This window comes from Aythya ferina (assembly GCF_964211825.1).
Source record: "Aythya ferina genome assembly, chromosome: 2".
NCBI classification, from domain to species: domain Eukaryota; kingdom Metazoa; phylum Chordata; class Aves; order Anseriformes; family Anatidae; genus Aythya; species Aythya ferina.
In genome coordinates this window covers 82,725,285-82,749,210 of record NC_140297.1, presented here as the reverse complement: position 1 = coordinate 82,749,210, position 23,926 = coordinate 82,725,285, and the positions used below count along the sequence as shown (strand labels likewise).

General features: G+C 49.0%; 1 protein-coding gene across 1 annotated transcript; it reads left to right on the top strand.

The window, feature by feature from the left end:
• Positions 1-1,875: 1,875 nt before the first annotated feature.
• On the top strand, positions 1,876-15,662 carry IRF4 (interferon regulatory factor 4). Its single transcript, XM_084509819.1, has 9 exons — positions 1,876-1,975; positions 3,237-3,531; positions 3,822-4,008; positions 4,720-4,808; positions 5,376-5,517; positions 7,309-7,416; positions 8,618-8,971; positions 11,881-11,993; positions 13,801-15,662. The coding sequence occupies exons 2-9, from the start codon at positions 3,328-3,330 to the stop codon at positions 13,942-13,944; spliced, it is 1,341 nt and encodes a 446-aa protein (XP_084365945.1). The 5' UTR covers positions 1,876-1,975; positions 3,237-3,327; the 3' UTR covers positions 13,945-15,662.
• Positions 15,663-23,926: the final 8,264 nt, after the last annotated feature.

Sequence of the window (23,926 nt, the reverse complement as noted above, 5' to 3'; positions counted from 1 at the left end):
TAACTGTTCAGATCAGGAGCAAGACCAGTTAGGGAGTAATCGTCTCAACATATGCAAAAAGGACACTACGAAAGTCTACTGGCGTGCTGCTGCAGCATTTGATGCAGATAACACAGTTGCGTTATTGATCAGTTTTCTACTTTGCAGACTGAAATGGTGGTCCTAATTTTTTTTTTCCCATCTAAATGGAAATGGCTGATGTCCAGAAACCCCGAGCAATGAAGTCAGCAAAATGAATGACACTGTCATGGCTTACTCACGAGAAGACTTACTTGCAGGGGCCAAGTGTGCACTTGAGAGTCTGGCTTTAAGCATCCAAAGATTTGGGCAAGTGCAGATAGTTTTCTGGCAGAATTTTATTATTTTTTTTTTTGCACAAAGATAGCAACCAACCACCCAGCCAGAGAATTTCCCAAGCAATCTACTGTCTTTTTTTTTTTTTTTTTTTTTTTTTTTTTTTTTTTTGGTAAAAGCTTATGATTGTCTTTGCCTTCTCTTAAAGCTTTCTTAATGTGTAGCTCACCTAACTCTCTACCATGAATTGCATTGGACAAGAACAAGTATTTTTTTCAAGGTATTCTCCAGAAGTTGAGAAAGACGTTATTTTATTCTGAAGGCTTGGATCTAACGCAGATCAAATCTGCATGTTTCACACTGGTTCAGACTTAAAAAAGCTGTCTTAAAAACTGCAAAAAAAAGATGTGGTAGTAGAAATCTTCATTTTACAGAGATGTGTGTCGAGCTGTTTTCGGGCTTGGTGAAACCACAGTCGGTGCCCTGAGTGCCACCCATACCTGCCTCTGGGAATCGCACCTTGGATTTTTGGGAAGCCTTTCTGATGCCTTCTGGTAGAGCTGCGGTTGCTCGTCTTGATTTAAGGTGGCTGTCACCTGCAATCTCAAAGGCGTGCCCTACTCTTTTAACGGTGCCTTAGCTCGTGACTGAAGAGATTTCTGGTGGGCTCTGCCAATTCTTTTTCGAGAGGATGGCGTGTCATAAACCCAACACCTAAAAATGGCTGCGCTTCTCACTTCCCCCTCAAAACGTGGCGATAATTGCATTTAAATTTCAGAAGATGGCGTTGAAGATTTGCAATTAATATCCTAAACCCTGCGGGTACCCTCTGCGCCGGCGGCCTGCCAGCGCAGGGCGCGATGACTGGGTTTTTCGATCTGACACGTTACGGCAGAAAGGATGTGGATGTGTTGGAAACGTTAAAACAGAACAACAACACGAAAGCAAGCGGCGCGGCATGGGACACGGGGGTTAGAAACCTGAAAGGCGCTCAGCCAGATTTTGGGGCCAGCCCGGACCCCCAGCTTCTGTACTTTGCGCATGGGGGCTGCTGGAGACGAGCACGGGATGGGGTGGGGGGCAGCGGCCCCATGGGGCTGCGGACAGCCGGGATGAGCCGTGCTAAGGGAGAAAACCCCTCCGGCCGTGGAGGGCGGCTCCCGGCCCCCGCTTGTCGCCCTGCGAGCCCCGGGGCGGTGGCTGCGGGGGGCTCCTCGTTGGCCGCCCCGGCCGGCGCCGTCTGGGCCGTTTCTGGTGGGTGTAGCGAGCCGGCTCTCTTACAGTAAAACCCAGCCGGCTCTCACAGGTAGGAGTTTCCCCGTGCTATTTCTAGCCGCGCGTGTGTCTGTCTGCACAGATTGAAAGAAAAAAAAAAAAAAAAAAAACACGCGCGGACGCCCCGAGGGCGCCGAGCCGCGGCCCCCTTCCCCCCCTCCCCGCCCTCCCCGCGGCTGGTGTTTACCAGCAATGGGCATGTGTCACTGCCTCAGATGTTTTCCAGCTCGCAAAGTCCCCGCTCCCCTCCGCCGGCTCCACCTCCGGGCCGGGGCCCGCCTCCCCCCCCGCCCGGCCCGGGGCCCTCCATCATATAAAGAAACTTCCCGGGGCAGCCGGCCCAGTCGCGCTGCGCCCCGTCCGAGGCAGCCGCCGGCCCCAGCCCGCTCCCAGCGCCGCCACAGAGGTAAGCGGCGGCCACCCCGGCCCCCCGGGTCCCCCTCGGTCCCCTACTGCCACCCCCAGTCCCCCACTGCCACCCCCGGACCCCCGGTCCCCGGCCCCGGGGCTGCCGGTGCGCCCCGACGGGTGGGCGCTGCGGGCACCGCGCCGTGAGTCCCCCGCTCGCCAGGTGCTGGTGGCACCGCGATTTCCTTCTAAAAAAAAAGTTTTTTTTTTCCCCATCCTTTTCCCCTTTTCTTTATAATTTAAAGAAAATTAATACCCGTCCCGTTTTGTGCTCCCGAGGTGAAGGCGTGCGCCGCGCTTCTTGCTGCTCGGGGTAAAAGGGTGGGCTCCGTGCCGGGGGACGAGCGCTTTTGGGGCGAGAAGCACTTTTGGGGAGCTTTGCAATTGATCCTGCGGGCACGGTTTGGGGAGCCGCAGCCTCCGGGACCGCGCTGGGTGCCCGCGGGATGCTGCCACCTGAGGAGGGCTGTGAGGGATGCGGGGCTGCCTGCACATGCTGGCTGTAACTGTAAGGCAGCGACCCAAGGCAAGCTTTTGGGGACACGACCGCTTTTGTAGGTCGAGGGGACAAAGTTAGTGCCCGGTCCCCTGCCACCCGTGGTCTCCTCACCTGAGGAGCCCACGGCTGCGCTGCGGGGCGAGTGCGGGCACCTCCGGGGCTGCCCACGGTGGGACAGCGGGAAGCTGGCCACCCCTTGGGATCTTCCCACTTTTCGGGACTTGGAAAGTGTGGATCCGAAGGCTGTAATGCGTGCGTGTTGGGGGCAGTTGGAGGGGAGGTGTGCGTGGGACATCATGCGTTCAGATGTGCCCTGCTTACGGGGAGCTACTTCGGTGTTACGGTGAAGCGCGGCGCAAAGCATAAGCGCACGCGGAGCCCTCCAGTTTGTGTGCGTGTGTCTGCCCTTGCATACATCCTCTGTCATGTGCAAACGCACTTTTATGATTTTATTTATTTATTTATTTTGGTTAATAAATAAATAAATAAATAAATAAATAAATAAGATGTAACTCAGAGCCGGACAGGGGTTTGTGCCTGAAGTCACTTGCACTGAGGGTTTCAGCCACCCGTGTATGCTCATTCAAAACAGCACCGGGCTGGGGGAGAGCCTGCCAAAACCTGCAGCCTGAGCAGTGCCCGGGGAGGGGTGTGAGGGGCTCTGTCCCATTTGCTCATGCTTCCCAGGCCCTCTTGGCACGCTGCATCTGACCCCTGTGTTTCCCTCACCCCGTCCCGTCCCTCTCGCCCTCCTCCGCAGCCCCCCGAGAGCTGGTGCTTGGGTGCGCAGTGCGGTGGGCTCCGTGACGCACCCCGAAACCCCCCCCCCCCACCCGACCGACGTGAGTGGCATGAACTTGGAGCCGGGCGAGTGCGGGATGAACTCGGTGAGCTGCGGCAACGGGAAACTCCGCCAGTGGCTGATCGACCAGATAGATAGCGGCAAGTACCCGGGGCTGGTGTGGGAGAACGACGAGAAGAGCATCTTCCGCATCCCCTGGAAGCACGCCGGCAAGCAGGACTACAACCGCGAGGAGGATGCTGCTCTCTTCAAGGTAGGGCTGCCTGCCCTCTCCCCCTTCCCCGTGTCAGAGCTAAGTGGGGCGGCAGCACGTCGATTGCCTCCACGTCCGTGCCGGGCACTGTTTTAACTTGCCACGCTGCTTTTTTTTCTCAGCCTGAACCTGTAGGGAGTAAATTCTTGCACGTATAAGCACAGACATATATGCTGTTGTAAGCGTTGTGAACTTTGTAACTTGTAGTTGATTCTTTTTCTTTCTTTTTTTTTTTTTTTTTTTTTTTTTTTTTTTCTCCTTGCTCTTTTGATTACCTGAAATGTTTCCAGGCTTGGGCTCTTTTTAAAGGAAAGTTCAGAGAGGGCATTGATAAACCAGATCCCCCTACCTGGAAGACAAGATTAAGGTGTGCTTTGAACAAGAGCAATGACTTTGAAGAGCTGGTGGAGAGGAGCCAGCTGGACATCTCAGATCCCTATAAAGTGTACAGAATAGTGCCAGAAGGAGCTAAAAAAGGTAAAACATCTTAAATTCCCTGTGAACAGAGTGCAAAGATCTGTCTTATTGTAAGCACATGAGGACTGAGGTGTGCTTGTCTGGAATGGCCACGCAGCCTTTTTAGGTGTAGGAGCCAAAGCGCAGGGCTCAGGTACATCTTACTCTGACAACTCACTCAGGGGGCTCCGTCTGTGGGGGGGCTGCTGGCACCTGAGTCAGAGCACGGCAGGGGAGCCCTTGCAGAAGGTGCAGACAGGCTCCCTGCACGTGGAAAAAAAAATAAATCAACAACCCGAACCCATCCTGCTGGATGTAGGCTTTAAATACAGGGGGGAGCAGAAGTGTTTTGAGGCAGGCATTCGGTCGCTGCTGGGGGCCAGGGATGCTCAGCCTGCAGCTCCAGGCAGATGCCCCTGGTGCCAGGCAGGGTTCGGAGGACGCAGAGGTTTGGCAGGGTGCTGGAGGGTGTTGTGGTGAGGGCATCGTGGTTTTGGGGTTATGGGCAGCGCTTTTGGGGTTTGGCTCTGGGGAGCCCTGTGGGACAGGCTGGTGGCTGGAGCCACCTGTGAGGGAGGGCTGGGAATCCTTCCCCCAGCGGGCGCTGAAGCGCGTTTTGGTCCTCTGTTTGATCAAAGGCAGGTTGCATGGACTTGTCCTCAGTGCACCGCTCTCAGATTTCCTTCAGATGTAGTTGATATCTTTTATTTTCGTTCCCTCTGCTGAACATAGGTGCAAAACAGATCAGCATGGAGGAGCAGCCATTAATGATGAACCATCCCTTCCCAATAACGTCTCCTTACACTTCACTACCATCCCAGGTATGGCATCCGTTGTGTGTTTGGTGCTGGGAGATTGGGCAGCATCGTTTTTGTGCTCTGCAGTCTGTCTTTCTTTGCTGGCCTGGCTCTCTTGAGTTCTCTCTGAGAAAAAGAAAACTTTATTATGAAAACTGAGAAATTGAGAAGCAACTTTCCTAATGTCATATGAGGCCACAGGGCAGTCGATTTCCTTTGGTGTTGTTTATCCCTGAGTAATAGCTCTTCTCGGTTCGGCGATAGATATTAGTGTACTGCCATCCTCTTGGAGCCAGAATGTAAGCACCCGATGAAGCATTGCTGTTCCAAGCAGACATTTACCAGCAATGCTTTGACTGCCTTTTGTTATTCCACCCGGCTTGTTATTTACACCAGTGGTGAGAAGTTCATTTGAAAGCCTCATTGGTGGTGGTGGCGAAGTGCCATTCATGTAGCCTGTGCAATGCTCAGACCTCCGCGAGCTTTGGCAGGGCAAATAATGCCAGGGAGCCGAGCTGTGAAAGCTGATGCAACGCACAGCATCGCTTCTGACAGCTGCCGGGTAAAAGAATATCTCGTTAAATTGAATAGGTACCGAACTACATGGTGCCCCATGAGCGCAACTGGAGAGAATTCGCCCCGGAGCAGCCGCACCCCGATATTCCCTACCAGTGCGCCAGCGTCCCCTTCACAGCTCGCGGTCACCACTGGCAGGCACCCGGCTGTGAAAATGGTAAGACATCCATCCCACTCGGTGCTGATGGCTGGAAGGGAGGACGCACGGCCACCCAGAAGAACTGCAGGGTTCGCGTTTCCCATTCACAGCTTTCAGTGGTGTTAACAGAAGTGCCCATCCAGGAGCGCGGGGCTTCCTTCGGGGGGGACCCTCGCCCACCTTTGCCCTCTCCTTTACATTTGCTGCCAGTGTAGGAGCCGTGTGTGGGCTGCACAGTGCTCTGAGCCGATGCTCAAAAGGCAGCCCCCAAAAGTCCCGAGCTGTCTTGAAAGCCCTGGGCAGTAAGAAGGGAACCAGCCCCCCAAGCTCCCCAGATGGGAGCTTGTGTTCTTCAGCTTCGCTTCCTGATTTCGGGCCTTTTGAGGCACACATTAGTGAGGTTTTTCCCTCTAGCCCTGTGGAGTGGAATGGTATTGTTCTCCCAAGAGGGAAGCTGAAATTATGGCTTCTTTTTAGTACTGTGACGATGGGACAACTTGTCATGGATTGAGTATCTCCTGGGGCTGGCACAGCAGAAACAGAATAAAGGGACGTTCCCTTCCCCGAAGATCTTACAGGATTAGAGCCCAGCATAATCGTAGCTTTCCAAGCTCTGCATCCTTAGAAAGAATAGTCAAAATTGGCAACGCTGAAGTCTGCAGGGGATAAAACACAGGAGAAAGAAAGGGAGCCGTGTGTCATTGGTACTTGCAGGACAGCTCACCTGGGTAGATGGGCATTTGCTTGATGAGGAGAAGGAGATGGCTCAGAAGGGCAGACAGGGATGGGAATTGAGGAGGGACTTCTGAGAACAGATACTGAACTGTCAGGGGACAGATCTCTGGAGGCTTTCGTGCAGAGAAATAAACTTCTTATTCTCTACGTCTGCTAAATAGTAACTGCTCAGTGCACTGCAACTTTTGCTGCTGGTGTTAGAATTATTAAGCCAAAACATTTGCTTTTAGTTGAGCTATTTGCTAATAATAATAGACCCATCAAGCAGAATAAACAGTGCCCTGAAGTAAATCCCCTGCAGCTGTTAAGCACACGCGTGGCCACTTTGCTGTTTTTGGAGGCAGTGGTTAGTGGCTGGTGCTGGGTTTGTCACTGGGCTCCAAGGCTTGTCAGGAGGTGTGGGGGTTTTGTACCTGCATCGCTCCAGCTCCTGATCGTGGTGGGTTCCACCATGGGGAAGGGTAGTGCGTGCTTGTCTGCAAGGCACTTGCATCATCCTCCAGAGACTCTTACTGACATTAAGAAACTGAGGAAAACATCAATTGCCCATGTGATAATCTATGTACTGAAAGGCGTCTCTTGGACTACGAGTAGTCCTGGTAATAAGAACCCAATAATCTCCTCCTGCACAATTTTCTTTCCCAACTTTTACAGCAGTGCTAATTCCAGCTTTGTTGTTATACCTGTCTCTGATAAAATTCCTTAGACTGAATGGATTGTTTTATGCCGGCAGCTTTTAAGAGCACTGTGGTGTAGTTAATACTACAAGTTATTTCTATAACAGAATAACAGATTCTTGTTAGGTAAGGAAAAAGTAAAAAGGGTAGTACTGCTATGCTGAAGGAGTATTTCTCAGGGACCCAAATAGAATTATAGTCCAGATAACATCTCAAGAGATTTGTAGAGTTGGCATATTCAAAAAATGGGAAATAAAACTGTGTTAAGAAGGAGGGGGAAGAGAGAGAGTTCCTGGTGGGGCCCAGAAAAACACTCACTTTTGCAAAGCTGTGATCTCTGCCCAAGCTTTTCTCTTAGGGTTTAGGTAGCTGTCACTGACTTTTGTTTGTGAAACAGGTTGTCAGGTGACAGGAACCTTTTATGCTTGCGCCCCTCCCGAGTCCCAGACTCCTGGCATCCCGATTGAGCCAAGCATAAGGTCTGGTGAAGCCCTCGCCCTGTCAGGTAAGGTCTGCAACCCCCTGGGGTCTATGGGGAGCCTGACAAGGGGGTCCCACTCCTGACTCGCCTTGGCACTGATGAAATAAATAAATAATAATAGTAAAAAAAACAATAAAGCACCCTTTTCAGTGAATGAATTTGGTAATTTGGTGTATGGGCTTAAGCCTCTGTTTGCCAGGATGTTGAAACACTTGTAGGCTTTCCCAGGGGAGTTTGGAAATGTTGAAAGGGTCAGGAATGATGAGCTCGGTTTTTATCAGGGAGGAGCCCCACAAAGACTGGCATTTTCTGGGCACCTTGCTATGCTCCTGCTGGTGCCACAAGGCTTGGCTCCGTCTTACTATTCGTGGAAATAAATTCTTCTTTTCCTTTGGGAAAGAAGAAGGGAGGAGCTGTCTCAGTCAGGTTTGCAGACATCCAGATGCCAGGGGACTTTCTAAATAACTCTACGAAAAGATGCAGGAATGTATTTTTCACAAAAATAGTGGATAAACCTATGACATGATGCCTGACATGTTTCTTGATTCGTCTGAATCAGGGTCTTGTGTGTGTATATATACATATATATATGCACGTATGTATACATAGGTATATATATACACACATACATTCAGTGCTGTGTGAGCACTTAGCAGGCAGCCAAGCTGACCGAATGGCCATCTGAAAGTGAGGTTTGGGATTTCAAGTACAGCCCTGCTGGAGCCGAAGCCAGCAGCTGCTTCTCTTCAGGCAGCTAAGTGCAAGTTTGCAGGTCCCCTGTGCAGGAGCCTCTTTTATGCAAAATCTGGGGAGAAACGCAGCTACTTCCTGATTAAATCTGAGGAAGTGTACTGAGCCAGTGGGTTTAATTGTGATGTGAGCCTGGAAAATGTGACAAACAACAACTTTTCTCATGCAAACTTTTCCTGTTAAATAGGAACAAGAGGTTTGCTGGGCATTAATTCCTCCTGAATTCCCACACCAGTAGCCCTACTTAATAAAATGAGAGGGCATTAATGTTAACGTGCCCCAGATACTTTAGTACTTGTATTCTTTATATGATTTTTGCTAATGTGAGCATGTCTTTTGGGTGGTGGTGACTGTCTGTAGTTACAGAAGTACAGAAGTCTCATGCAAATACATCTCTTGGCCTTAACACAACTCTGAAGCATAAAACATCCGTACAAATATATCATGGTGACTCTTTTTATTTTTCTTCTTGTAGATTGTCGACTCCACATCTGCTTATATTACCGTGAAATACTGGTAAAGGAGGTGACAACTTCTAGTCCTGAAGGCTGTAGGATATCCCAGGGCCAAAGTTATGAGGTCAGCAGCCTGGAGCAAGTCATCTTCCCTTATCCAGAGGATAACGGCCAGAGGAAGAACATAGAAAAGCTACTGAGCCACTTGGAGCGGGGAGTAATACTGTGGATGGCACCTGATGGCCTCTACGCTAAGAGACTTTGCCAAAGCAGGATCTACTGGGACGGGCCTCTGGCGCTCTGCAGTGACCGACCCAACAAGCTGGAGCGGGATCAAACATGCAAGCTCTTTGATACTCAGCAGTTTTTAGCAGGTAATTCCCTCCGTGGCTTTGGTATCCTTTCTGGAGAGGTCACCCACTCACTCTCCCTGTCAGCTGTATGGGAGTGCTCTTTTTATGTTAGGAATTACCCCACACTGCTACTTAAGCTATCATAGCCAAGGAGCAGTTGTGAACAATTCTGCTCTCCATGCACATGGAGTGCCACTGCACAAACAGGCAGGACTGACCCCCAAACCCCACATCTGTTCATGAAGCGTGAGGAGGAACCTGACAAAACAGTCTTTCCAAATGCTGGGTGGCAGAGGAAAGCGGGTCCTGGCCTTGGAGCTGCTCCTCTTAAGTTGTAGGTAGCCCTGAGATCTGCAGTCACGCTGCTCTCAACCTGACCCTGAAATCTGGTGTAGGGTATTTAAACACTGGCATGGATTTCAGCAGAAAGCTGCCTTTTCTGTCTGCATCCTGTCCCACTTGCACTCTCTCCATTGCTCTATAAGGTCTCACTTTTCTCAGGGCACTTGTGAGCAGCAGTACAGGGGGAGCAACAACACGGGTCGGGTCTGTCCTTTCTCCTTGCAGCCCTAAAGCCTCTGTCCCACTTTGAGAACTCCTGGGCAGTTTCCCCACCTGGAGAAACTGGTGGGAGCCTGGCGTTGCGTGGACATCAAAGGGCAACTTGGGCAGCAGGAGTGCAGGTGGCCCCTTGTTGGAGATGTGTGGCCTGGCTGCAGGTGAACTGCGTGGCTGCCCACTGGAACAGGGCATCTGCACTGGCAGGAGGCTCTTAGAGGAAAAATGCCTTCCAAAAAAAAAATAAATATAATAATAATAATAAAACAAACAAACAATAAGCCCAAAGCACCAGCTTCTGCACACTTTATATTCCAGGGTTGAGGCACCATCCTAGCAAAATGGCCAAGCAGGAAATGCGTATAAAGAGAGAGATCTCATATGGATATGAAAATTGACAGTTAGAAAGGGGAATTTGAGGTCAGGGTGCTGGCTTGCACTTCAATCACATGCTAATTTAAAGACACATAATTCTGCCTGTGATGATGGTTTTGGAAATCCCTTTCCCTTTTCTCAGATGGTTTTTCAGATGTACTCTGGGTTCGTCCAGACAGTTGACAGTACATCTCTTTTTAGAAGCCTAACCCCAAAGATAAGTTAAAAAAATAGGTATTTTTCCCCCTCCTAAATTACTTATGCACCAGTGCCTGTGCAAACCCAAGCACGTGGTTGTAGCCATAGTCTGTGGTGTGTGCAAAGTGAGGTTTTGCATGCGTTGATGCTCAGCTAGGTTTGTAAGTGACTTCTCATGGGCATATCCTATCTGCAAGTTGGTTGAAATTACTGGGGTCCCAGACTACAGGCTTAGGATTTCCCTCGTTGGGAAACTGGTCCTTCCTTGGGAAGAGACACAGGAGGCTACTACCAGGAGAGGTAGTACAGGGCAGCAGAGAAAGGTCTCTGAAGAGCACTGCGTGATAAATGCAGTAGACCAGGGCCAGGGGGAGGGTGGGAGGATGCAGAAGGAAGATTTGGGAGCATGGTGATGGCAGCTGAAGGAGGGCTGGCTCGCCAGAAGGCCAAGAAGACGGAGCTGGAGCAGCAGGACTGAGGAGTGGTCTGGGAAACGTGGTGGGACTGCAGCACGGGGAGGCACCTGGGCATGGAAAGGCAGACGAAGCAGGTGGAGGGCTTTGGAGAAATGCAAAGCCAACCTCCATCATGAGTAAAATGGGGGGAAGAGAAAGATGGGAGGAGTTCTCCATTAGCAGCACTGAGTTGGATGGGCCATGGGTGGATCATCCTGACCTGTCCTGTGGAAAGCAGGGTCCCATGGAAAATCTCTCCTCTCTCCTCACATATCACCAGAAGGCTCACAGCACTTTCAGGGGTTTTGCTGTGTTTTAAGTGAACTGCCCATTATTTTTCTCTCCAAGTAAGAGCAGTATTCCCAAGCTAGGGCTGGGGCACTGTTGGGGCAGCTGCTGAATTCATACCTTGCTCTGAACAGCTTGCAGTCAGAGTAGAAATGGCAGGTGTGTAGCAAAGGAAATGCTGCACTTGTCATGCCAGGTTCAAAGACTCCTTTCCCTATAGAGCAGGGAGTACTTCTTTATAAGACATTGGTTTCAATATTAATTGCCTTTGCAACTTTTCTGCAGAAAGCACAAACTGGGCTATAAATTAAAATGAACTCTCTATCGATCAGCTACATAGAAATAATTCACATAAAGCAGATTTTAAGGAGGATTTTGTATTAGATGCAGTTTTCTGTTTTGTGGAAGGAAATAGTTTCTAAAGCACAACACAGTGATTTTGATCTCTCTTATAAAAGCCTCCCCAGCTCTCTGTTGGTGGTGACACTTTGTCTGTTGGTGTAATGCTAGGATTTGACCTTTTGCCTTTATACAAGGTGTGGATTAGTGAAGAGAGTACAGGCAGGCAGAAGACACAATCTCCTTTGCTGGCTTGGTGCATGGCTTAAATAAGATCCTGTGCCTCCCTGTCCACCACATGGAACAGTGGTGCCAGTGGCTCCATGACAGTGTCTAGGTGAGGTTGAATTTGTGCCTGGCACCACTTTGGCTCTGCCAAGCCATTGGTTTCAGTGCTGCTGTTGGACGTCCTCTTGAGTGGGTCCGGGCTACCTCTGGCATCTGCTCCAGGAGGTTTTGCTGCCAAGGCCAAATAAAATTATTTGTTGGAAGACATCCCGGTTTGTGCATACGAAATGAGTTATGAGGCAAGGCAAGCAGGAAGATTGCAGTGTTACAACAAGTTTCTCCTGATCTGCAGGAAAGGCTTCAAACTCAGTTTCTTCTCCTTACCTCTTGTCTTTCTCCTGACCTCTCTTATCCTCCCCTGGAGTTACTTCACTCTCTCCCACTCAGCCATCCACAAAGCCTTCTTAACAGCCCTTTCTCTCTTCCCAGAGCTTCAAGCCTTTGCTCATCATGGACGTCCACTGCCCAGATACCAGGTTGCTCTGTGCTTTGGGGAGGAATTTCCGGATCCACAGAGGCAGCGGAAACTAATTACAGCCCATGTAAGTAGCACTTGTGCCTTTGCTGAACGAAATGTGTTCCTTGGAGGATATGAATCTGCCAGACAGGCTTTTCTGCCTTCTGAGGGAGGTGATAAGTTCTTGACAATGCAGGACCATCAAGACTGGGGTTGAGTCCCCAGATCTGCCAAGGACTGCCTGGTGGCCAGAGGGCTCAGAGCACCCAATTTCCCCCTCTGTAAAGAATTAAAGGTGATCATGATCTCTTTCACAAAGCCCTTCGGGGCCTAAAGGGCACCCCGGAAGAGCTGGGCAGGGCTCTTATTGCAGGTCCCATGGTGCTGCCAAGCCACTGCAGGACACGGTGCTTTCACAGCTGCTGCACCTAGGGGTGCTCCAGAGGCCCAGCCTGCATCTCAGAGACCTCAGCACCAAGCATGGTGCAGGGACTGCTTGTGCAGCTCCAGCATGGGGGTAGCTGGCGAGCTCCTGAGCTGACTGACCACAGTTCGCACACACTCAAAGCTCGTGTTTCAGGATGTCTGAGAGAGGGTGATGATAGAGACTGAGACCAGGTACTTTCTAAATGGGCTGTATTGGCCCGTAAAACCACAAGAGAGAGAATGATGCACACGCTAGAGGTAGGGCTTAGCTTAGTGCATCTTTGGGAAGAAAACTGGTGTCTGTTTTAATCTTTCAAAAGCCCCTGGGTAGCAAGGGTCCCTAGTCAGGCTTGTGTCATAAACCTGGACTCTTAGCTGTGCAGCTTCTGTACTGCCACACTGCTGCTTAGTAGCTGTTTGGAGCAGAAGGTGGGAAGCTCACAAACCTGTCCTGAGCTGGTGAGGGTAGTGCTCCATCCCTGTTTCTCCTCAAACTCTTTGCCATTTTAGCTTTCCAGCTTCCCTTTCTAGATCCCCCTTCCCAGCCCCTCCTCCATCTCCTGCCCCACCAACTTCCCTGGGAATCTTCTGCCCTTTCAGGAGCTTTGCTTTCCCGTTACTGGTTGTTCCTCACCCTGCTCAGCTTCTCAGGCTGTCCCACCTTGTGGAGATGCTTCAGTGCAGAGCTCCCTGCCCAATCTGTCCCTGTCTGCTGGGCTGACCCGCAGCAAGTGTATTTTTCCACACGATTGGTGCCCGTGTCCTAATGTGGAGGAGCTGGCTGACTGGGAGAAGAGGGCTGTGTTGAAAAGTCTTCCAAGCCATCCAGTCCTGGAGAGTAAAGTTCAGGTTTTAGTGCTTAGTGTGCAAGTTAAATATTGCAACTGGTGCCCTAAGGCCTGGAGGGAATAGTGGTTTCTGAGCAGGCAGACGTGAAGGCAGTGTTAAATCATACAAATCCCTCCTGGCGGTGATCACTGGCTGAATAGATTCCTCAACAGAGCTTGAGGGGAAAAAAAAATAAGAGTCACCTCGCAGTTAGATTGAAGTCTAATTCAAAAGGCAGTGATTTTGTGACATACCTAAGCACACCTGAGAGCTCCAGCATTTCAATCTAAGTCCTCAGAGTTCTTGAGAACAAAGATGAGTAGCCACAGACATGTCTGGTCTCTAGGCATCGCTCATGGGTGCAATTCCAAGTACCCCATTTGTGTCACTGGTAATGTGCACCATAATGTGTGTGTGCAGGTAAGGGGTGTGTGCGATTAGCAGAGCTCTTGTCATCAGAGCAGGCAAACCCTGTCTTAAAAGAGAGGTTAGTGGGAACAGGGAAGTTGTTTTTCCATTCAGGTAAGCAGAACCGTTTTGTCCTGCCCTGTTTTTTAATTTAAAAGTGCTTTAGATAATTAACATGAGGAAGATGAAATTTTGTCACGTGTCTGATTAACATTTTGTCTGTTCTTAAGGTTGAACCAATGTTTGCCAGGCAGCTGTATTACTTTGCTCAACAAAACAGTGGACATCTTCTGAGAGGCTATGATTTGCCAGAACTTGTGACTAGTCCAGAGGATTATCACAGATCTATTCGCCATTCCTCTATTCAAGAATAAGATCCTCAGAATGAGTGTTTTTAAAGGCACTGTAAAGATTGTGCAGAGTGGAGGAGCAGATCTGGATAGCAATTTGGAGATCCAAAACACAGCTGGATGTGTTCAGGGGAATCAAGGGTTCAATGATAGGAAAGTGAACTGGGACAACTATATTGTATGATACAAATGACGGGTCTTCAACGTTTGGATGCTACATCTCACATAGATTCCACTGTTGCTGGGAATAACTCAAAACTGACGAAATGATTGCTATGTTTACGTTTGCTTAATGTTCTCCTTGGGTTTTGAGGACTGACGCTTACTGAAGACTTAAATCCAGAGTTTACACTGTTACATTTGCAGGGCTATTTATTTTGGATTACTGATCTCAGGGAAGGTACATAAATTTGCGGTGTTCCCAGTTTGAAACTGTAGCTACTATAGGTGGGTAGCGAATGTAGACGGTTTATCGAGAATAGCTATAAATGTAAGTCGTTATAAATTTAGACTGGTAAGTGTGACGCCTATATTCCTGTGTAGAATTTTTTTAAAAACAATGCAAATCTTCAGAGACCTATTTTTTTAATGCCTGACTGACATTTTTCCTTACGATGAATTTTATTGCTGCCACTGTTGTTATTGGATTAGGCCCCGTAATAGCAGTTCCTAAGGTGATGAATTGATGGTACTGTGTTGGAAAAGTGACCGCTTAACCCACATTACCTGTGCATTTAGTGAATTAACCACTAAAATTCTAGAGTCATGGAGAGCAGGTTTGAAAAGAAATTACATGTTTTTCTTATAATTGTAAGCTACTATGCATTATATATATATATATATGCATTAGAATTAAGTTGGCAGACTTTGAGAAGAGCGCAGAAGTGGTCCTGCTAGCCTTTGTTCATGTGGCATGCAGGAGCCAAGCTGAAGTAGCCACCACTTCTGGCTTGCACCGAGCCAAACTCTGCTCTTCGTGTGCACTCACAGCTTCCTTCCATTGGTACTGAAATGAATGCGGAGGGAGAGTTCGAGCAGAGCAGAACTTAGCCTCTCATACTAAGGCAGTCAAGGAAATACTTGTTTTAACTTTCGTTTTCAAAAACTTCACAGAAGTATCATTTCATGCAATTTGCAGCTTTTCATGCTAGGGTGCCATTATAAAGACGAAGCAAAGGGGTCTGTGGGGTCTGCATGGCAGTGAAACTTCCTCGCTGTTATGCTGGAGATCAGACTATGCGATCTCCCTGGTTTCAGCTCCAGAACATGACCTCCCTGTGATTAACATACATACTTCACTTGAATTTCTAAATGAGGAAGAAAAAAAAATGGTACTTGGTCTGGCAGCAGACTTGTTTTCTAGGGACTTGTGATTTATACATCTTAGAGATGCATACTCTTTTGGGATATATTATCCCCCTCCTGCTCCACAGTGCCAAGCAGAACCAATCAATCATTTTTACTTTTGTGTTCTTTGTTACCTGAAGTGTTTTCCTCGCTATAAGATTTTTGTAGGGGTGACCTCTTTCATAGACATTAAAAGCACTGTTTTAGGGGACCTTCAGAGCTTCTGCATATGCTTTTTGCCTGTGCATACATTTTACTGAAAGGGCCTTCTGTGTTCAAACTGAACTGGTACAATACGATATTTGATGTGTTTTTCACTTTTTTCTAGTGGTCGTTGCTTCATATGCTCATTGCTTCAGCTCACATCTTAGAATAAAGTCCTTATTCCCTACCAATGTGATTTGTATGTGTTGTTTTCAGTAGTGGGGCAAATCTAATGGGCTCAGTACTGCACTGCTAACCTGGGCAACACTGTTGGCTAAGCCAATGGGGAATCTGTTTTAAGCTAAAAGGGCAGGGAAAGGTCAAAAGGTAAGGATTTTTTATTTTTATTCTTATTTACTTGTGAAAATGTCTGCCATACCAGCTCAGCAAGAGAGAAAAGAGCACGGAGGGTGCCCTTTGGCTCGTGCCCCCGGGCTCAGCCCAGCACCCTGACCTGCTCTGATGAAACTTCATGAGGTTTGTGAACTGTCAGAAGAAGGGGAGCATCTTTCTCTTTATGTGGAGTATTGAGGTGCATTATCATTTCTGCCTTTGGAATGAGCTTTTCATTATTTTCCTCGAAGAAGCACAATTCAAAATCGGCTGTGAAGAGGAAGGGCAAAGAATGCTGTCTAGCTCCCAGCCAAGCACAACTTGCTCAGTTTTAGTGGTTAGATCCAGGCAAAAGGCTTACTGTAAGTAAGCAAAGGGTCTGAGGGCTGGGACAGGGGAGGATGGAAGAAAAATCAAAGTGTTGATTATTTTGCATGTGCGGACTTTCAAGGTGTGCTTGACTTTTGGAACAATCTTTTCAAAATAACTAATGGATGCGTAAAGTGGAAAAAAAAAAAAAAGGCAAACAAGAAAAACCCTGAAAACATTTTCTCCTTTTAGTATCTTTCTACAGTCACTACGTGAAAACATTTGAAGTACTTCCTACTTCTGTTAACTTCTGTTTATAGTTTCTGAGGTCTACTTCCTTCCTGTTATGATTTCAGTGGCGTTATAAATGACATGCTTTACTCCTGTCAACACCGAAGGCATAGCTGGTGTTTTTCAAACAATTTCAGTGTGTGATTTGTCTCAGCATTGGTTTTTCTTATTTTAATACGGCCACAGTTGGAGCTGCTTCGTGAAAAGTTTCCTGCCGGAGTTCTGCAGCTGAAGTACGTGTCTCCAAAACTTGGTTCTGCTAAGTGGTTTTGCTCGCTACTGTAAACTGTGTGAGCCTTAACGGGATTGTAGGTTAACCAGAAAGGAGGAGATGTATTTTAAGCCGAAATACAACGTAACAGGCTTTGTGGAAAAAACACAGGATTCACGTGAAAACCCCCGTGGCCTTTCAGGCGGGCATATGCTGTTTACATCAGCGTTTGTCAGCAGCGTGGAGGTGGGGAAACACCACCTTCGCGGAGAGCTTTCAGGAAAAAGCAGCATTTTCTCTTGCATGCTCACAGATCATTGTCTGTGTGTACATGCAGAGAGGCAGAGGGAGAGAGAGTACTTAAAAAAAAAAAAAAAAAGAGCAGAGTAGACTAGTTTGAAACAATCGTAGTATCTTATTTCCCAGGCAGAGTTATACATCAAGATCATTTGAACCGGGACGGCATGATTTTAGAGATTGCTAGGGTGTTTTTTATCTGAATGCAGAGGCTGCTGTGGCTCATGGGACTCTCAGGGTTTGCTCTTTGGATGTGAGTTTGGCCAGCTCTGAGGACAGGTTGAGAGCTCCCTGTGACTTGGAGCTGGCTGCAGTGGACACCCAGGTGGATAAATTTTGGGAGTCACCAAGAGCAAGCACCTGTATTCAAAGAGGAGCTAAAAAACCAGGTCAGATCCCTTGGTTCTGGGCTTGGATTTGGTTTTCCACTCTGCACTGGCAGAGTTTGACCCGAAAGCTGCAGTCCAGCTGAGCCTGCACGGGTTGGTGGATCATGAAAACAAAATAGTCAAGAAAGGGTAGAGCTCTGTCCATTTTTTTTTTTTTTTCAGCTTTTAGATGTGAGTAGACCCATGCCTTGGAAAACAATGGCGATGAAACACAGGACTACATTTTGCAAACGCATTTTTATTGTTTCTGCAGCGCTGGCGCAGTGCAGCTGTCTCACATACATGCCCCTGCGGGCCAGCTGGCACTCTCCTGCCACTTCAGTGACAGTGTTGCTGGCTGAGCCCAGACTGGGGACCGCACACTGGTCACTCTTCTGAAATCAGTCTTCCAGGCTTTGGCTATCATTTCTTGCTCCCTTCAAAAACAAACAAACAAACAACAACAAAAAAAAAAACAGATCGGGCATTATGCACAAATTCTGTCTCTCAAGCCAAGAAAAGACAGATGTAGGTGACTTCTTTCCCACAAACCACAGGTGATGTGTGTTCTCCCTATTCCTGGGAAGTGTTTTCATTTTTGACCCCTGGGTTTGCTCTGTTTTCTTTTGAAGACTGCCTTCTGCATTCTTGCTCTGGAAAGGTCTGAAATCCAGAAACTTGTGGACTCGGGTTGGCCTGACTGTTCTCCCTGGCTTTTAATCTCTTTCCTGGCCAGGCAGAATTGATGTCCATGTAGCATCATTGGATCTCCACATATCCCTCTCAGAGCAGCATGTCCTGTCAACATGCAAATAAATATGGTGAGGAGCTTAGAGCATGTACATGCACCTTAGCAGCAGAAATATACTTACCAGTATCTCTCTGCTGTATCAGTGTTAGTGACACTAACTTTCTTCATGAAGAGCAGATGTTTAAATCTGAATCAGTCAGAGGGATGCCCCGATTTGTTCAGTCCTCCAAGATGTGGACTCTATGCTATTGGCTTGACTGAGCTGGGGATGGCACAGGCAGAGGTAAGACACTTTCCAGGGCAAGCACTTGGAAGTCCTTGAACTTTCTTTGACTTTGTCTCCGTAATTCATTAGTGTATCTCTATCCATAGGTAAATCCTACTCATATGTCAGGGGATTGTCTGTCTCATGTAGTCTTACGCCTTCTCCTCCTGATTTGTTATAGGTACCAGCTCTGGTACTTGCTCATCAAGAAATTTCCTTCTTTACTGGAGTCTGCAGCCATCTAGTAATGCTGTCCATTACCAAATACTTTGCTGTGTGTCTAGTTAATGCTTTTGTCTCCCTCTTGGGTCTCCTCTCAATCTTTCTTTGTGTTGACAGCAAGATCCAAAGGTAGGGAGCACTTCACAGAATCACAGAATTTGCTAGGTTGGAAGAGACCTCAAGGTCATCGAGTCCAACCTCCAACCTAACGCTAACAGCCCTCCACTAAACCATATCCCTAAGCTCTACATCTAAACGTCTTTTGAAGACTTCCAAGGATGGTGACTCCACCACTTCCCTGGGCAGCCTGTTCCAGTGCCTCACAACCCTTTCAGTGAAGAAGTTCTTCCTAACATCTAGCCTAAAACTCCCCTGGCTCAACTTAAACCCATTCCCCCTCGTCCTGTCACCAGGAACGTGGGAGAACAGGCCAACCCCCACCTCGCTACAGCCTCCCTTGAGGTACCTAAAAAGAGCGATAAGGTCGCCCCTGAGCCTCCTCTTCTCCAGGCTGAACAAGCCCAGCTCCCTCAGCCGCTCCTCGTAGGACTTGTTCTCCAGGCCCCTCACCAGCTTCGTCGCCCTTCTCTGCACCCGCTCAAGCACCTCGATGTCCTTCTTGTAGCGAGGGGCCCAAAACTGAACACAGTACTCGAGGTGCGGCCTCACCAGAGCTGAGTACAGGGGGACGATCACCTCCCTAGCCCTGCTGGTCACGCTGTTCCTAATACAAGCCAGGATGCCGTTGGCCTTCTTGGCCACCTGAGCACACTGCTGGCTCATATTCAGCCGACTGTCCACCATCACTCCCAGGTCCTTCTCTGCCTGGCAGCTTTCCAACCATTCCTCTCCCAGCCTGTAGCTCTGCTTGGGGTTATTGCGCCCCAGGTGCAGGACCCGGCACTTGGCCTTGTTAAACTTCATGCAGTTGACCTCAGCCCATCGGTCCAGCCTATCCAGATCCTCCTGCAGAGCTTTCCTACCCTCAAGCAGATCGACACACGCACCTAACTTGGTGTCATCTGCGAACTTACTGAGGGTGCACTCGATGCCCTCGTCCAGATCATCGATGAAGATATTAAAGAGGACCGGCCCCAGCACCGAGCCCTGGGGGACGCCACTAGTGACTGGCCTCCAACTGGACTTGGCTCCATTCACCACAACTCTTTGGGCCCGGCTATCCAGCCAGTTTCTAACCCAACGAAGCAACTTCTTACGTATTTGCACAGTGCCAAGCACGATGGGCAATACCTTTGAAGGTAAGGCTCTGGACCACACCAGAATTGCTGTAATTGTGAGAAGGGTGTCCTTGGGTCTTGCCAGTTATGATTCTTACTCTAGAAACCACAAAGTGCTCAGCAGAATATAATCGTGGCAATCATTTATGCTAGGCTTTCCCATAGGAAGCTGGCGTGCAGCTTAATTCCGCATGAGACACCACATTCAAATTACTTTTTCTCAAGGAGGTGATTGAATCAATTGTTTCTCACGCTTATCTCAGAGCCATTCATAATTTTCTTACAAAAGGGAAGGCTGAGCATTTCCAGCCTCTAGCCTAGAGCATCTCAGTTCAGATGAAATCATTGTAGAGCTCGTTGCCCTACCTTTTTGGTAGGTATTCCTTTCAAATTTCTCCTGGAGGTCAGGATTTGTATATCCTCAGAAACAAAAGTTATGGGTCAGGTCTAGCTACATCTCCAACAACTCATTTTCATTTCCTCTTTTCACACATGATCAAGAGGTTTAGCCTTCTTCATGACTGTCCCCTCCCACAGAAAAACCCATGCGAGTAGTGAGAGAGAAAGACTTCAAAAACAGGGTAAGTGACATCATCATGTATCTACTGTAGAGACGTCAGTCTCCAAGAAATAGGAAAGGTCAGAGCTGTTTAGAGCAAGGGGTTTTCACAAAACGGCTGAAAAACCCAGACCAGGTCTGAAGAAATCATGCCATCCTTTCCCTCTATCTTATCTTTCCCCCAAATATATGAAGACCCTCTGCTCAGAGGTTTGCAGCTGTGTGATTTTTTTTAATGTTGATCACCATCCTGAAGCTCAAGTTGGTCATGGTAGCTTTCACCGGGCTTGAGCTAAGTAGGAAATAACACGGGCTTTCCAGAAGAAAACTGTGGAACAAGTGACAGATATTTGCATGGGAACAGAGCAAAATGCTTTTTTTCCTTCCAAACGAAACACTTTTTTTTTTTTTTTTTTTTTAACCCCATAGAGCTTCCCCTACCCCACCCCCAAAATAGCTAAATCCTGAGTGTTTTCACTGCACCACCTGAACAACTGCTGCCCTCTGGACTAATAACCACGGATTGTTGCTGGACTTTGCTCCACGTCTCCCGGCCATCCCACCAGCGGTGGGGCACCAGGGGTGGGCAGGATTGATGGAGGAGCAACGTGGTGCCCCCGCTCATCACTGCTTCATCACACCTGGGCTTCCTTCGTTTCGCCGGGTGGGAGCAGGCCGATGTGACCTCTGTCGTGGAGGTGAGGCAGGGAGGTGGAGGACAGGGCAGCTTCCCCAGGAGAAGGTTTGGGAGGGGGTTTGCCTGGCGTCCTGACAGCCACCCATGGAGCGGATGCTGGGCACACAAGCACGAGACAGCGGCAGCCCAAAGGGTGACTCTGAAGTCTCACTTTCCTTTAAAACCATCGCTGTGCGAATAAAATGGCTCACCTACAATCCCCACAGATACAGGCCCTGTTTAAATATAGCAAGCCTTGATGTCTATCTGTAAATTACAAGGAAATGAATAAATCGAGGCAACGCAGACCGCAAAAAGGAAGTTTGAGATCAGCCCCAGGCTTTGGTTGGTCGGCTCCCGCCGAGGGAACCTGCCTAACCTTCACGATCCGCTACGGCAGCGGCACAGCCACTGAACCAAGCCCACGGCTCCCGATCCCCCGCTGCCTGCCCCCAGTCCTGAAGCTACCCGCAGCTTCGCACGCCTGCCCGCCTGCGCTCCCGGGGGCCTGGACCATGTGCGGTGGTCCGGGCGAGTGTCATGGGGGGGGCACGGAAATGCTGAACGAGCCTCTGCCGCCCAGTTTCTCAGGATCCCGGCCTTTTCTGCAAAACTACGAGCTCATTTTGGGCAGGCAGTGGGGGTGCGCAAGGGGTTGTGAAGAGGATCTGCACAGGAAGTTGGGGGGAAAGGTTTTGTTTCTTCTATTTCCTTTTTAATTTTTTTTTTCTATTATTTTTTTTTCTTCCTTTTATTTATTTATTTCTTAAATTTAAAGCACAGCTCCTGTGCTGCTTGCCATCCCACAGCCTGCTAGGCAGGCACAGATACTTGGCCAAGGGTATTTGGCTCAGCTTCACTTTTATTACGAGGGCTGATTTTTTTTTGTTTTGTTTTTATTTTTCTGCAAAGTTTAAAGCGAAGTCAAAATTGTTAAGGAAAAAAAAAAAAAAAAAAAAAAAAAGAAGATTTTTGCATACAGCATGTGTGTCTGCAGCTAGCAGGTCGTCCCCACCCCCCCTAAAACAGCATTTCATATGATTGGCCTGTTTTGTTCCCATAGGACTGAAGGAAATGGTGCTAATGAGGTCCTAGAAGTTTTATGAAAATACTGAGATAGGGAGAGGAGACAGAAACAAGGATCACAAGGACACGTGTGAATGGAAGCCTGCTGCAGGCTCTCAAGATGTATCAGACACTCAATGTTTTACACTCCATCCAGGGGCAAGTGCCCATTGGTGCCTTAAACCTTATTAAACCACGCAGCCGGAGCTGCAGGGCACAGCAAGCAGGCCTCACTGACCGTGCTGCTCCTAAGCTCCGTGTTTCTCACAAGGTCTTGCAGAAAACAAACCACAACGTCCACATATTTGCTGCTCCTACAACAAAGGCTTTGATAGCCTAGTTTCTCCTTCTTCCACATGCTTGGTGCTCACAGAACAAAGGCAGTAACTCTGGCACCGCCAAAACTTCTTTACTTCTCACCGTGCAGGTGACTGAGCCCTGGCACAGGTTGCACAGGGACTTGGCGACGTCTCCACTCTTGGAGATCTTCAGAAGCAGCCTGGACGTGGCCCTGGTGTGGTGCTGAGCAGCAAGAAAAGGCACGTCTGGCAGGCTGTAGGGTCTGTCAGCATTGCTCTTTACGGCTCAGCGGTGGCTGCAGGAGCGGAGCCGGGGGATAGGAGGGAAGCTGGCAGAGGACAGCTCATCTGCCATGTGTCCTTGAGCTGGGGATCATTAGGGCCGTTTTGTGCGTGCTGCCAGGGTGAGTGTGCCTTGCCTCTTGCAAGGGAAGGGGGGAGCAGTTCTGGAGTGGAGAAGTGGGTTTTGGCCAGGAGGAGAAGTCAGCTATTTCTCAGAAATAAGGCAGCACATACAGGCGTGGGGAGCAGGAAAGGCATGAAAAAAAAAAAAAATAATCAATGCATAATGTCAGCGCTCCCCCCTCCGCTTGCCTCCACCAAAAAAAGAAAAAAAGGAAGAGAGAAGCTAAAAATGGCCGAACAGAAAAGAGGAGGGGAGGTGTGAGCTGCTGCCTGTGGCTGCAGGGGGAAAGGGGGCTTGTGGGGCAGGGAGGATGGAGTCAGCTGCCCGGGGATGGGAGCAGGAGGGGGGCTGCAAGAGAATTGGGGTGGGACAGGTGAGCAGGGCAGCCCCAGGCCAGGAGGAAGCCTGGAGGCAACCCCAGGGCGAGTGGAGAAGAGGACAGGGAGCGAGAGGACTCCAAAGGGCAGCAGTGGCCTTAGCCAAGGAAGGCTGGGACGGGTGCCAACTGGAGGTGTAGGCAGAGGGAGAATTTGGGGATGCAGCCAGATTTGGGGAGAGAGCTTGAGGAAAGGGCTGGAGGGAGGGGAAGGGGAGAAGGTACAGCAGGAGGGATGATGCAGGCACACTGTCTCTCTGTCAAGAAGGTTGAAGGGAGGACGGGGAAGAGGAATAGGATGGTGATGGTTGGAAGTTCATGGCTTGTTGTGTTTTGAGGGTTCAGTGTTGTAAGGCAAGATCTATAGGAGCCAGAGAAGAATGTTCTTGGAGGGCCTTGTCAGAAGGCTTTCGGTCACACTGGGAGAATGGGAAAAAGCAGATCTTGAACTGGGATAGAGGTTCCCAGAACAGACACGATGCCTGAGGGAGAGGAAGGCAGGGAACGCCGAGTTGTCAGAGGGGTCCTGGAGTTCAGCTGTGCAGAGAGTCACGGGAAGGCTGAAAACAGCAGAGGAGCCACAGCCAGTGATGCAGCTGAGGTCATGGAAAGGCCATGCAGAGACAAGAAGATGATGCTGAGGGAGAGGAGAGGGTGGTCATAGAGAAGGAACTGAGAGCCCAGAGATCAGATAAGGAGCAGCCTGTAGACTGAAGAACTTTTCTGAAAGGAGCAAAAGTTAACAAGTGGTCCTGATGTGGTGAAGCCTTAGTGAAAGTGGGATGTTGA